This window comes from Lathyrus oleraceus, chromosome 3, assembly GCF_024323335.1.
Source record: "Lathyrus oleraceus cultivar Zhongwan6 chromosome 3, CAAS_Psat_ZW6_1.0, whole genome shotgun sequence".
NCBI classification, from domain to species: domain Eukaryota; kingdom Viridiplantae; phylum Streptophyta; class Magnoliopsida; order Fabales; family Fabaceae; genus Lathyrus; species Lathyrus oleraceus.
This window is the reverse complement of record NC_066581.1, coordinates 242849010-242863007: the sequence shown is the minus strand read 5'-3', so window position 1 is coordinate 242863007 and position 13998 is coordinate 242849010. Positions and strand designations below refer to the sequence as shown.

Sequence of the window (13998 nt, the reverse complement as noted above, 5' to 3'; positions counted from 1 at the left end):
ATAGCCCATGTAACAAATGGATTCCACAAGTCGCAGGTTTAAAATAACAGCTTCACAATGATCATGTTGCAGATGAACTCAAAAGGATCTTGAATGATGTATCAGAGGAAGTTTCAAATTGCAAGCACTTGGTTCTTCAACAAGTTGGCATTGGCCAAGTCCTTTAGCATAGGAATGTTGCCTAGATTCTAAGTCCATTTGTCCAAGATCAAGCCAACAATCCATACAAAAGTCTTTTAGGGTTTTTGTTGTTATTATGTACATTAATGGTCCAAGACCACATAAACAAGCAAAGTATACACAAACAAAATATATCACACAATATGGTCCAAATGGACAAAGTGAAAATTGCATTATCATAAATAATTAGAAAGATATGAAGAATGGCAAATGAATAGAAACAAAAATTAAATGACATTAAAGTAAAGGACTTGAAATTAAAAGTTGTAGTTAATTGGTTAGAAGTTAGTATTGTTTTGCTTTTGATTTTTAATTGAAGACATTCTTTGGAAAACACTCAACCCACTTATCACAAGCATGGATCCTTGAACCAAGACATTTTCCAAGGGAAGGAAAAAAGGCCAAGTTTCCACACAATACCATGAAAGAGAGGATACTTACAATCTCACAAACTAGAATGCTTATGCCTTTTATGTCACAAATTTAGCGTTATGTTAAGCAATTGTAATTGGACTTATGTAGAAGTTACAACTATTTGAGGTCGGGCAATAAAATTTTGGTGTTAATGCATGTTAGAGACATAGTATAATGGACTATGCTCATGAAATATACTACAAACAAAAAGCATATGCAAAAGGTGTGGCCTAATCTCATCCATACTCATGTCAATTTTTCAATCAACTAGCCTTAGGATTATGAGATATCATAGGCCAAATGGAATAAATGAATGAAGAAAGGGAATAAGATGGAGTGGGAGGGGAATGGATCAAATCACAAATTGGTCAAAGGAGGACTTTTACCAAATTAATATCATCCATTCATTTTGGGAGATGGAATGTACATTCCATCAATCCCCTAAATCCAATGATATTAATTTGACAAAGTCAAATCAACCTTGACCAAGGCCCAACAACAAGAGTCAAACATAAACAAGTCATCACAATTGTTCAACAAATTTATTTGGTATTTATTCAAATTAAAATACTAAAATAGTGCATTTAAATTAAATATGGTTTGTCTAATTCCTAAAATCTCATCAAAACACCAAAGAAATGGCCATGAGATTTATCATACGTCAAACAAGGTCAAAGGACCTTGGAGAAAAAATTTCATAATTTTCGGACATTTAAAAATATTTTTAAACAATTAAAAACAAATGCAAAATCAATTAATTCATGAAAAATATTAATAATAATCCAAAAAAATAATTTTAATTCAGAATATGAAAGAGAAAAATATTTGAAAATTTTTGGATCAATATTGAGTTTAATATGAATTATTAAAAATAATGCAATTAAAATGAAAATTTAAATATCAGAAAAAACGTGGACCACTTAATCTCCCTTATTAATTGAGGTGGCAGATCAAGTGGCCAGAAATGCGCTATCCACGATGGACTCAAGTCAGCGCACCATAACATTGGTAATTCAAATGCACGCTCCAGATTAAAACAAATCAAGAGGATCATGTGGCTGTGAGACATGCCATCGCATGGCCGAAGCTATAGCTCCGATCTTCTTCTCCGGTGGACCTCACCGGACTGGTCCACCTTCGACCATCACCAAAATTAAAAATAAGGTCATGATGTCAAAGTAAAAATGACACTAAGCTCGAATCTGGCCTCAATTCACTCTAACTTCAAGTATATTGAGAGATACATGGAGTTGAAATTTAAGGTACATAAATTGAGTTGCTTCGATTTGGCCTCTAAGCAACTCAATCTTCTTGCCTACATTGGTAGAACTTCAGACAACCAAAGAATCAATAGAATTGAGCAAGAATTAGAGAGAATCGAAGAGATCAAAATTTCTGGAAAATACCTTCAATGGAGGTCTGGATTCAACTGATCTTGCTCTTGCTCGTGCTTGATCTCATTCCAAATGCTTACAGAAGAAGGATTGAATGCTCAAAAGGCTATGGATTCCTGGAGATTTGAATTTCAAAACAATGGAAATTCAAACTCAAATTCAAGTGAGTTTCTTAGGTTTATCCTTTGCAATGTGAGGGTTAGAGATGGGGGATCAAAGCTGGCGCGAACCTGTGTCCATTGCTGAGCATATGAAGCTCTATTTATAGCTAAATCCATTGCTTTTTGCACACTTGAATTCACTTTCCAAATTTGGTATGGATGATGCATGGGTGCATGGGTGCGCATAGGCCCATAAAATCATTTCCATAAGTCCACAAATGAGTGTGAGATGATCTGAATTCAGCTTGGATTGCAAGGCAAGTGTACACTTTGATTTGAAGTTTGATCCTTGCCAAGTGATGACACCATGTTCATGCCATGCGCAGCCTATGCATTCCTTGCCCAAAATGAATGAATTTGAGCTCTTTGGAAAGGTGAGATCAAGAGGAATAACTTTCATGTTCAACACTTTTCCATTTGGAGTTTGTATCATGAATAAATTTGAGATGGAAGTTTGGAAAATTTTGACATATCAAAATTTTTCTAAGTGTCAAGCCATATGTCTCAATATTCCACCTTGCTTAACTTTTTATGTGAGCTTTAAATGAGAAAAGTGTATTTATCAAAGTTGTAACTCTCTAAAAGACCTTCAAAATGGTCACAAATTTAATGTCATTTGGATTTGAAATGATAGAGTTATGCATTTTTGAAGTTTGGAAAAATCACTTGATCAATGGTATAGGTCAAAAGTGACCTATAATGTAACCTCATATCACATGCTCGAAAAAGTTGAATTAGGTCCCACTCCAAACATCAAAGTTTAAGTAATTGAAATTGATTTTGAAACCTAGAAATCTTTCATCTCATAAAAATTGAGCAAGTTATGGCCTTGGAAAGTTGACTTTCAAATTAGGGTTTAGACAAAATGACCTATAATGTTTCAACATAGAAAATGATTTTCCAAGAAAAACTAGATCTAGGTCTAAACATGAAAGTTGTTTGGAATGTCATTTAGAGTAAGTTTTCACTTGGAATCATTTTCATATGGTGAAAATTGTAGGAGATAGGGTCTAGGGAGACCCAGTTTTGATTAGATGAATTCATCTGGTCAACCACCATCAACCAACTTGCTAATCTTCAATTCTATTGACTTTTTAGGCTCACGGTAGATCATATATGCATAACATTATGAACTTTGAAGTGTCCCTTGAGAAATTTGATCAATTGGTGAGATAGCTTGTTGGAGAAGTTACTCAAGATACCCATTCAAACAAGGGTTTCCAAGGAAAATCACCCTCAAACTCTTGAAGAAAACTTGAGCAATATAACATGTAGAGAACATTGGGACTCATATATGATGCTCATAACCATCCTTGGATAAATTCTTGGTTGTCCTCTTTGTTCATGAGGGTCTCAAAGCCTAGATGTGAACTTGATAGATTAGTGGAGATCATGCGCTTTCTACAAAAGAGTTAGGCAAATGCAAAGATATATTTTTGATATTTTGGTTAGTGAAATGATAAAATACAAGTATGATATAATCACAAAGTGCTTGGTGATCTCTCCGAAAACAAACCCAATGAAAGAGGGGTAAGGAGGATGCCAAGGTATGATCCCAATGCTAATGCTTATGATGAAATTATATGAGGGATCTTAGGGTCAAAATTGGGGTCTTACAACACCATAACTTTTGATTACCTCGTTCATTTTGTGCCAAACTTGGGAAAAGTTATATTTGACATAAGCTTAACAATATGCAAAGGGACTGGGGTCAAAAGAGTACTTGAGCTGATGTCACACCCCGATTTTGGTTATTATTTAATGGTTCATTCAAGATTTGTCATAGGTTTTTCTTTCACACTTCATTCACGGATTTTTGCTTTGACTTTAAGTCAGCTAAAAGTTATGGTCATAGTTGATTCGAAGTCATATCATTTGCAAAGCATGTTCATGTCAGTTCAATACAAATTCATTCACTACAATATCAAATTCATGACCAAAGTCTCATTCAAGTAGCCATTACAATACATCATACTTTGTTCATTACATGAAAATTTACAAGAAAATCACATTTTATGGCTAAATGTTGACTTTGGTCAACATTTGACTTTTTTGTCAACTTTGACCAAAGTCAATCCGGATTATCCAAATCCTAATCCTAAATCCTGAGGTTTAATTGGTCCTTGAATCTTTTCCATTATGATGCTTCCAAGTTCAACATTGATGTCATTAGCTTGCAAGATTTTGTTTAGTCCACTTCAACACATGAACAAAAAAAGTTACCTGCAGTACATAAAGCAAGGTGGAATTAAGGCATGAACAAAACTACACCAACAACAAACCCACAACTCACATAAATCACCTTGCTATGCGTATAACCGACATGTAATGCGGCTAATATTCAACCATACACAAACCATTTCGAGTCCAATTTAATACACCCGATATCAAGCTCAATTACATTAAATTTCTAAGCACTTTTTGTTCAATCATTCAATTTAAATCCAAAACTAAAAAGATTACAATCGTCATTCTAAACTCATAATGTAATCCTACATCAGTCCAATGCCACGAACCAATCTCTTTGAATTCAAACTCCGAAGCAGCTTCATTGGCATTCCAATTGAAGGTCCAGAACATGAGCACCAAAACTTCAAAACAGTTCCAAAACGGCCCTTGGACCCGAGCTAACTCACATACCGCATCGCCGAGTCAACCTGCCAATTCAAACCACAAGTTAGCATTGCATAGCAGGCCAGCAACTGCAAAACATCATAACAGAAAAACAATACACAAAAAACAAGTAGCAGATGAGCATTTAATCCACAACATTAACATCACACCAATTCATTCACTAACCGAAACCAATTCTCGAAACAATCCCTAACGAAATTCAAACCGCAATTACCAAACCTCCCTAATAACCATCCAAAACTGAGTTCAAAAAACTCTTCGACCACACCATAATAGAATAACAGAAAAAGGCTTCCATTTGAATCTCTTTAACCGAACCAGTAACTAACCTCTAACCTTTTTCAGAACCAAGGCAACCTGTTTGCTCTTCACTCACTGCTACGGACTTGGCTTCACCATAACAGGCAAAGAGAACCCAACCTGCAGTGTGTAACTTCACAACTAATTCTTCATTCCCCAAAAAAGAAAACTTCACTTTCAAAAATCTTCAATCAACATATAACTGACCCAACTCTCTCATAAACAGAACTTGCATAATTCAACAAAACCATAAGAAAACCTTCAACGAAAACCTATAACAGACTCCAAATCCACAACAAAAATAACGAACTCTCATAACAGCTTCTAACCATCTTCCAAAAACAACGACACACCCAAATTCCATGACATACCGAATTGATAACCAAACTGAAAAAACCTCCATACCAGAACTTTTGCACCCTTCAACCTGCTTCCAGCGCCATCCTGCGACCTCCCTCGAACCACATCTAACAGGAACAGAAACAGAGATATTAAGGAGAAGCAAGATGAAATTGAAGAACACAGCCACACACAAGGAATTGAAGAAGAAGAAATCCTTAACAGAACATCAAAAACAGAATTGGGAAGAGAGAAACTCATGATTTGGAATAGGCTTCGTCTTCATAAAGAGTCATCGGAGACCTTCTATAAACCAATTTCAACGATCTTCATCATCTCCCTCTCAATCAACAACAAGCACAAGCCTTCATTCGTCAACACGCCTCGTCTCTACGCATCAACAAGGCAATGCGGTTATGAATCACCACTCCAAAGAACCACATCCAGTTCTAGTTTCTCCTCTTCAATCAAACTAGCAACATATTTAACTCCATGCATAGATCCGGATGCAGGGTACACCGAAAGCAGCCCAACGAAAGTAGAAGAGTTAGGTCTCACTCCTTCATAGCTCATTTTCTGTAGTAATGCCACTTCTTCTTCAACCAGGCAATTCCTTGCATGAATTCTTATCAAACAGTTCCATAAAACAACATCCTTTTCCACAAGACTATCAAAAACTTCTCGTGCCAAATAGATATTGCCCATTTTTGCGTACATATCAACCAATGCAGTAACAACATTTAAATTATAACCGAATCCAATTTTGATACAGTAACCATGAAGAGACTTCCCCAAAACAAAGTCCCCCACATCACCAGCTGCGCACAAAAGACTCAACATAGTGGCAACATTAGCTTTAATCCCAATACAACACATCTTCAAGAATAACTCAAAAACCTTCCAAGCTGAACCCAATTCTGAATTCATAAAACTTCATATAATACAACCGCTAACCGAAGCTCTTTCGAACCACCTAGGAAAAATCCACAACAGAGATCAAAGAGAAAAGTCATAACACAGAAGTTGAAGGATACTTGCACTAACGTATTAGAACTTTGGAATTTGATGGACACATCAAAGGAAGAAAACAGCACGACAATGACAATAAAAGACCAGTCAAGCGAAACACATTGAAATCGAGCAATGGAGATGTACCTGAAAGTATCCCGAAACAGTGTTTTAGTCCTCGATCTTGTTGTGTACCGGCTCTTCTGCTCTTTCTCTTAATTCTAGTCCTTTCATGTGGGAAGCGGAGAGCAACTCATGTGATGTTGGCTCTGCAGAAAGACCAATTGGTACACAATTTAAATTCCATGAAATTATACCAAAGCCATTGAAACTTGGTCCGACCATAAGTTTTTATGAGTCATTAAAACAAGCCGAGTTCGGGCTAATGTCAACTTGATGCAACAAAACAAAAGATACATTCATACCTATGAAGGCCTTCTGTTTTTTATGACTGATAGAAGTCATCATCAGGAAATGACAATTCTTCCACTGAAGAAACTCAACCCAAAATCACGATAAAAAATCCCTGTGATAATTGGAGTTTTAAATTTCACCGGTTTTTCACTGCAGTAAAAACAAGTAAATTAGCAAGGCGGTAAAAATTCAACAAATACCCCAAAAGAGAATCAAGACGAAATCAAAGCAAGAAAGCGTAGGTTCATATTACCGTTTTCAGATCGAGTACCAAATTGAGGCAAACAAACTGAGCGCCCTAAAGGATTTCGCAGAGATACCCTTTTGGATCTCCATAACCAGCTCAAAACCCTAAGGTGGTGAGTATAAAAGGAGCGAAGCGGAGAGGTGAGGAGGACCACGAAAAAACCCTAAATTTTTCAGAGAGAGAAAAAACCTAATCGAGAGAGGAGAGAGCGGCGGCTGAAAACCCTAAAGACTTTGAGGTGAAGGGAGGAAGATTCAAGCATCAACGTCACCGCCGAACCACCGCCGAAGGTGAGCGTTATTGTTTGATTTTCTTTTGAGGCCATGGTTTTCTCATTTAGGGTAAGAGTAGGGTATTGCGAGAGTGTGAAAGATTGAGAGATGGAATGAGGTTGAGAGTGCGAGAGATTGAGAGATGACGAGTGAGATTGAGGGAGTGGGAGCTTTTGCGTGAGGACGATGAAGGAGTGTTCTGGGTTTACTATGCATTTCCTCTCTCTTCCTCTTTCTTTTATTTATTTTTTAAAAACAAGCATTTAAAACACAATATCGTTTAGTCTTCCTTTGCATCTTTTTATTAATTAGTGTCTGTTAATATATTGTTTTTTTGTGTTCCCCATTCATTTACTATCCATTAATCTCTTAAACCCAACAGCTAGGCGGCTAGGGTTACCCTTTGGGATTCTTCCATCGTTTTAATTAGTTGTCCATTAACAGTAGCCCACCTCTTTTAATTAGTTTTTATTCTAAACTATCTTCAGTTATTCCTGTTCATATATTCAAGTTATTATTAGGATAACAAATGACCATAAGTGGCCTAGTGGAGAGAGAGCAGTTTCACTTTCTATAGTGGGATGGGTTCGATACATGGGAGTATCGCATATCTTCTTTTCTTTTTTTTTTATGCTTACTATTTCATTTAAATTTTTTATCATTTCTTACTATTTATTTTACTTTTATATTTTTATTAATTTAATTTAATCATTAATTAGTTGTTTAGATTTTTAAATGTTTAGTTTTTTTTTTAGATTTTCTTAATTATTGACTTTTTTTGATATGGGATTTGGTACGGTTATTTGATTTCCATGTGTTAATTAATTTAATTAGGTTATTGATATCTATGTTCATGCCTTTGCACATGTAAATAATCACATTCACATTCACTAAAATTTTCGATTTAAATTTCACTAACTTTCCATAGTTTCAACATTTAATTTCATTTCCTCCCATTTGAATCTAGTATTCTGGTGGGAACTCGATAATATATAAAATTAATTCAATATACATATAAAATTGTAAATTTTATTTTTTATCCCTATAATTTTATTTTATTTTCAAACTATCTTTATAACTCGATTAAATTCCTTTTTTTAAAACACGAAAGAAGAGGACCATTCGAATCTTGCATTCCGGTGGGAACCCTCGAATGATCAGTCCTGAGCCTCATGTTTTGGATTAACCATTCATTCTTTTCTTTTGTTCTTAAAACACTTAATAATTAACTTGGACAAAATAAGGGTCGTTGGGATCAAGCATTCTGGTGTAACTCGTTGAACAATTGATCCTTATCAAGTGTTCGTTGTCCATTAAATATTTTTCTTAAATAATTCGAATGAAAAAGGACCATCGGAATCTTGCATTTCGGTGGAACCCTGAATTATCGATCCTGGGGCTTATGTCTCGTTCTTATAAATATTCGTCTTTCAAACTCAAAAAATACTTGATTCCTACCTTAACACTTTTTCAATAAAGATGGAAATGGAACATGGTGTATACCGTGCACTCCTGAGATTAAGATTCAAGGTGGATGCCTTGCCTATCTTAGCTCTCGCCATCGTCTAAAATTGTCAGTGTGATTTCTTCAAACCCCTTTCTCAATCAAATTCAAAACACTTAATCTTTATTAAACACTTTTTGCCAATAAAGATGGAAATGGAACATGGTGTATACCGTGCACTCCTGAGACTAGGATTCGAGATGGATATCTCTCTCATCCAAGTTCTCGCCATTACTCAAAATAAAACCAACCAATCAAACTCTTTCTCGCCGTCGTGCGATTAATCAAGAAAACCTTTTTCATAAATGAAAGATATATTCTCTTAAGGTGATGCAAAACAATGTTTCGACCACGATTGTTGAGTCGAGATAAGTGACGCTTTTCCGAATATAGATTTGTAAATCCATTCGATGTGTGGTATACGTCCACTCCTCATCTATTTTGGGTAAAACAATGTTTTCGTCGATTAATACAATATAGCTTTCACTAAAATCGACCAACAAACAAACATTTTTCTACCCAGAACTACGTAAGCCTTGACTTCTCTATTGAGATACGTAGGAGCAGGATTTGTAAATCTTGTCAGGCCCACTAATAAAAAACTTAGGTTTAGTCCCCTTTATTGCAAAAATCCAAAAACATCTTCTCTTTTCTTTTGATCCTATTATTCTCTCCCTCATTATAACTTGAGAAGACTAACATAAGCTAACATTCAAAACAAAACTAACTAAACGGTTCCCGTTGAGTACAACGGACGTGAGGGGTGCTAATACTTTCCCCTTGCGTAATCGACTCCCGAACCCTGATTTGGTTGCGACGACCAACAATCATTTTCGTTCTTTCTTGGGTTTTATCGATATTTCCCCTTTCCTTTTTAGGAATAAATAAAGTTTGGTGGCGACTCTGTTCAGTCCATCATTGCGAGTGTGCGATTGCGCTGCGCTTAAAGTCGTATCCCCATTTTTCGAGGTGCAACAGATGGCGACTCTGCTGGAGAGTTCTGATCCCTAAGTGAGTCAACCCTAGTTTAGTTAGATTTTTGTATGTGTGTTAGCTTTGTTTGTTTATTTTTCTTCCTTTGTTATATGCTTTCTTTATCTCTGTTTTATCGCATTTTTATATCTGTATATATATCTATGTGTGGGTGTTGGGATTTTGATATCATGAATAAAGCTCTACGCCCGAGCTTTGGAAAAAGAAGAGAGAACACATAAGTTTAGAATTGGAAGTTGTGTAGTGTTAGTCCCCAAGGGCCACTCCTTGCGTGCCTAGCATGAAGACTCCCCTAGAGTAGACCTGTTTGTAGATCTCGTTATAAGACAGCTATCCTGTTGCATGACGTTGATTCATGAAGGATCCATGACTCTAGGACCCCCTCTTAGAACCAGTTTCTGCTTTGGTGGTTGCGTAATGTTGGACTCCAAGGGCCTCTCCTTGTTGCACCCAACATGAAAACCCCGCTCAGAAGAGACCTTTCGTCACTCTTGTCATAAAGCGGCTAGCCTGTTGCATGATGTTGATACGAGTATGGTCCATGACTCTGGGAACCTTATCAAAAACGTAGATACTATCCTGTGAGTGGGTTTATGGGTAACCAACTTAGAACTATCTATTAAGAAGCCTACCAAATAGGGTGTTTTGAGTTACCTTATCCCAAAACCAAATAGCATGCATTCATGATCATTTGCATAACATCATGACACTCATACAAAATTTTGTTTTCAAGGAATTTTTGAACACGCAGTTGCTAAGCACAAAAAGTTTGTAATGGGTTCAGAAAGAAGGAAAGCATTACCATTCAAAGCCAAAATGCCAGATATTGCCAACATATCAAGACTTCTGAATGAACTTCCCGTATGCTTCAGGGTTACTTTGTAAGGAATGTTTGGCCATATTTTGGATCTTCTCTCAGTAGATGTTCAAACACCAGCCATCACCGCTTTAGCTCAGTTCTATGATCCTCCGCTTTGAAGTTTCTTATTCCAAGACTTTCAGTTGACTCCAACCTTGGAGGAATTCGACCGGCTCTTGGGATTTTCTATGAAAGGAAGGACATTGTATAATAGGATTGGTCAGGTACCTGAAGTAGAGATGCTAGCCCTTGCCCTCAACATCCCCATATCTGATGCATTGGCTAATTGGAAGAAAAGGGAGAATCTCTTTGGTTTTTGGAGGGCTTACCTAGAAGAAGAAGAAGAAGCAGAAAGGTTTTTTGAGATACATCATTGGGATGCATTGGCAAATATACTAGCTCTTCTCATATATGGGCTAGTATTGTTCCCAACCCATGAAGGTTTTTGGGCTGTTTGGAAGGATAAACAAAGTTTGGTTCCTCCACTACTAGCTGACACTTTTCATACTTTGCATACTCAACATCAAAAGAAGAACGGAATGTTGATATGTTGCCTTCCATTGCTCTATAATTGGCTTATCTCATATGTGTTCAAGCCTGATGCTCACGTCAGTGAAATGTCCAATGAGGAGTGGGCAAGAACTTTGATGTCTTTGTCTAGTAAGGATATCATTTGGTACCGACACAAGCTGAATGTTGAAGAAATCATTATCAGTTGTGGTAGTTTCCCAAATATGCCACTAATAGGATCTAAAGGTTGCATCAGCTACAACCCCATGTTAGCTTTGCGACAGTTTGGATACCCTATGCGTGGGAAGCCCGATGATAAAGAGTTAGAAGAGATGGTTTTGAATGATATGGGAACCAATGATCCCTTTCTCCTCCGTAAGATCATTCGATCTTGGGAAAAGGTGCATACCAAAGGAACAGAATTAGTAAAGAAGAATGATGCAGCCAGGGTTCCTTATCAGCAATGGATCTCGGAGAGGATCAAAGTTGTGAAGCTCCCTTTTTCTATAGAGATTCCTCTAAAGTCTACTTCACCAGAACCAATCCCTATTTCCCTTGAAGAGGTGGAAGAACTTCGAGCCATGGTAGCTAAACTTGGAAAGGAGAAAGATGATCTGCAATCTGAACTCTACAAAGAAATTGGGAAAAATATGATTCTCAAAAGGAAGAGTAACCAAAGGAAGGAACTTTTGGAGGAGAGTCGTAAGAAGAACAGAATTGAGCAAGATCTCAAGGAAAGAGCCTTGGAGTGCCTAGATCTGGCTGATAGTAGATTAGGTTCACTCCGTGATGAGTTAGCAAAGGCTAAAAGAGATGGACAAGAGTGGAAGCGTTGGTGGTACCTAGCCACTAAGAAAAAGAAGGAGGTAAGGGAAGAGCTTGAAGCCCAAATACAAGAACTGAAGGAGCAACTTCGAAGCTCCGAAGCTGAAGTAGTGCATGAAAGACGTCTTAAGGAACAAGCCCAAAGAACCTCTCAAATATGTCCTAAAGCCTGGGAAGAGAAGTGTGATGAGCTGGATACCAACAAGGAGCTAGCTAGTTATTGGAAGGAACAATATGAGTCTCTGAAGAGCCAAAGCATAGGTTGGCTAAATCATAGGAAGAATTTGAGTGAGATATTGGATGAGTATGAATGCACCATCAACCTTCTGCAGCCAAGCCTTAATGCATACCGCACGAAGTTGGCTAACCTCATAGAGTTTTGTAATGGCGTGGCCATAGACTTACCATGGAAATTAGAAAATGCTCTATAGGACATGGATGAAAATAACACTCATCCTTCGGCTCGTGACCTTGTTTTGCTTTGCGAAAGGATGATGCGAAGGTTCAAAGAAGAATTGAAGGCACACAAAGAGCGAGTTGCTAAGAGGACTCTTTAAGTTGTTTGCTTCGTGTTATTTCCAATTTTTGTATTTGGCTTAATGTTTTGTACCCACTTTGACTGTGTACTTCGTACTCTTTGGCTTCATTGAATGAATGGGTATTGAATTTTTGAATCAGCTTATGACTATTGTTTTTTGTTTCTGTTCACATTACTTTCGAAGTGCGTGCTCAACAACTGCAAAGTTTATAAGAATCCCTAAAAATAAATAAACATAAAATGCATCCATACATACATTCATGCATTCTCCATATAAATAAATAAAAACTGATTTCGTTTTCTCTATCAGTTGTTACACACTGAGTCCTCAACACCACTACAACACCAGAGCCAGCGCTCGTCAAAGAATGGCGGACCAAGAACAAGAATTGGAGCGAGTAAGCTCAGAACTCGAAGACATACGAGGAAACATGGGTCAAGTCATGGAGATACTACAGGTTATTAAGGAAAATTTGGACACCCAAACAACGGTCGTTTCAGAAATCGCTGATCCTACGGTTGAACCCCAACCTGCAAGGACAGTACCAACCACATGGCCAGCCTATGGTTTACCTCCTGGTTTCACACCTCCAGTTGAAGGCGCCCCTGTTTTGCACAATCCACTCAGCAAACGGTTCCTCTACCAACCATCAATGAAACTCATCCAATGGTCCACACGTTCGCACCACCTCTCGTTCGTGCACATGTGCAACCTTATTTTGAGGATCAACAACATGCTCCAGACTTTTCAGACGAAGATGATGAAAGGCAGGAAGATATAAGAGGGATGAAAGAGAATTTCCAGATTCTTGAGAAAAGGTTAAGGGCTATGGAAGGCAACCAAGTTTTTGGTGCTAATGCTAAGGAAATGTGCTTAGTATCAGGTCTTGTGATTCCTGCGAAGTTCAAGACCCCAGATTTCGATAGGTACGAGGGCCACTCGTGTCCTAAAAGTCACCTTATTATGTACTATCGAAAAATGGTTGCGCACGTAGAGGACGGTAAACTTATGATACATTGCTTCCAAGACAGCTTAAGGGGTGCTCCCTCTAAGTGGTACTTAAGCCTTGATCAAAGTAGAATTCGTTGTTTCCAAGACTTATATGATGCTTTCATCCAACATTATAAGTATAACATGGATATGGCCCCAGATAGGAGGCAATTGCTCAGCATGTCCCAGAAAGATAACGAGTCTTTTAAGGAATATGAACAACGATGGAGGGAAGTGGCCTCACAAGTCGAACCACCCCTTGCTGAGAAGGAGTTAGCAAATTGGTTCATGGATACAGTAAAACCTATGTTCTATGAAAGGATGGTGAGTAGTGTATCGGCAAGCTTCTCTGACTTGGTTGCCGTGGGCATAAAGGTCGAGCTTGGATTGAAGAATGGAAAAATGATAACCACCT

The 13998-nt window shown here is 37.5% G+C and overlaps 1 protein-coding gene across 1 annotated transcript; it reads right to left on the bottom strand.

The window, feature by feature from the left end:
• Positions 1-4230: 4230 nt before the first annotated feature.
• Positions 4231-6298, bottom strand: LOC127130660 (pentatricopeptide repeat-containing protein At1g26900, mitochondrial). Its single transcript, XM_051059631.1, has 6 exons — positions 5848-6298; positions 5455-5550; positions 5120-5203; positions 4933-5006; positions 4790-4851; positions 4231-4345 (listed from the first exon to the last, which is right to left on the bottom strand). Exons 1-6 carry the CDS (start codon positions 6296-6298, stop codon positions 4231-4233), a joined length of 882 nt encoding a protein of 293 aa, XP_050915588.1.
• Between the last annotated feature and the right edge of the window lie 7700 nt (positions 6299-13998).

Bases quoted from the DNA above. Each gene is read 5' to 3' on its own strand.
- LOC127130660 (XM_051059631.1), bottom strand. From the start codon at position 6,298: ATGTGTTGTATTGGGATTAAAGCTAATGTTGCCACTATGTTGAGTCTT. The intron at 4,852-4,932 runs GTGTGATGTTAA...GATGTTTTGCAG, and splicing joins TTCGGTTAGTGAATGAATTG to TTGCTGGCCTGCTATGCAAT. The intron at 4,346-4,789 runs GTATGTGAGTTA...CATGTGTTGAAG, and splicing joins CAGGTTGACTCGGCGATGCG to TGGACTAAACAAAATCTTGC.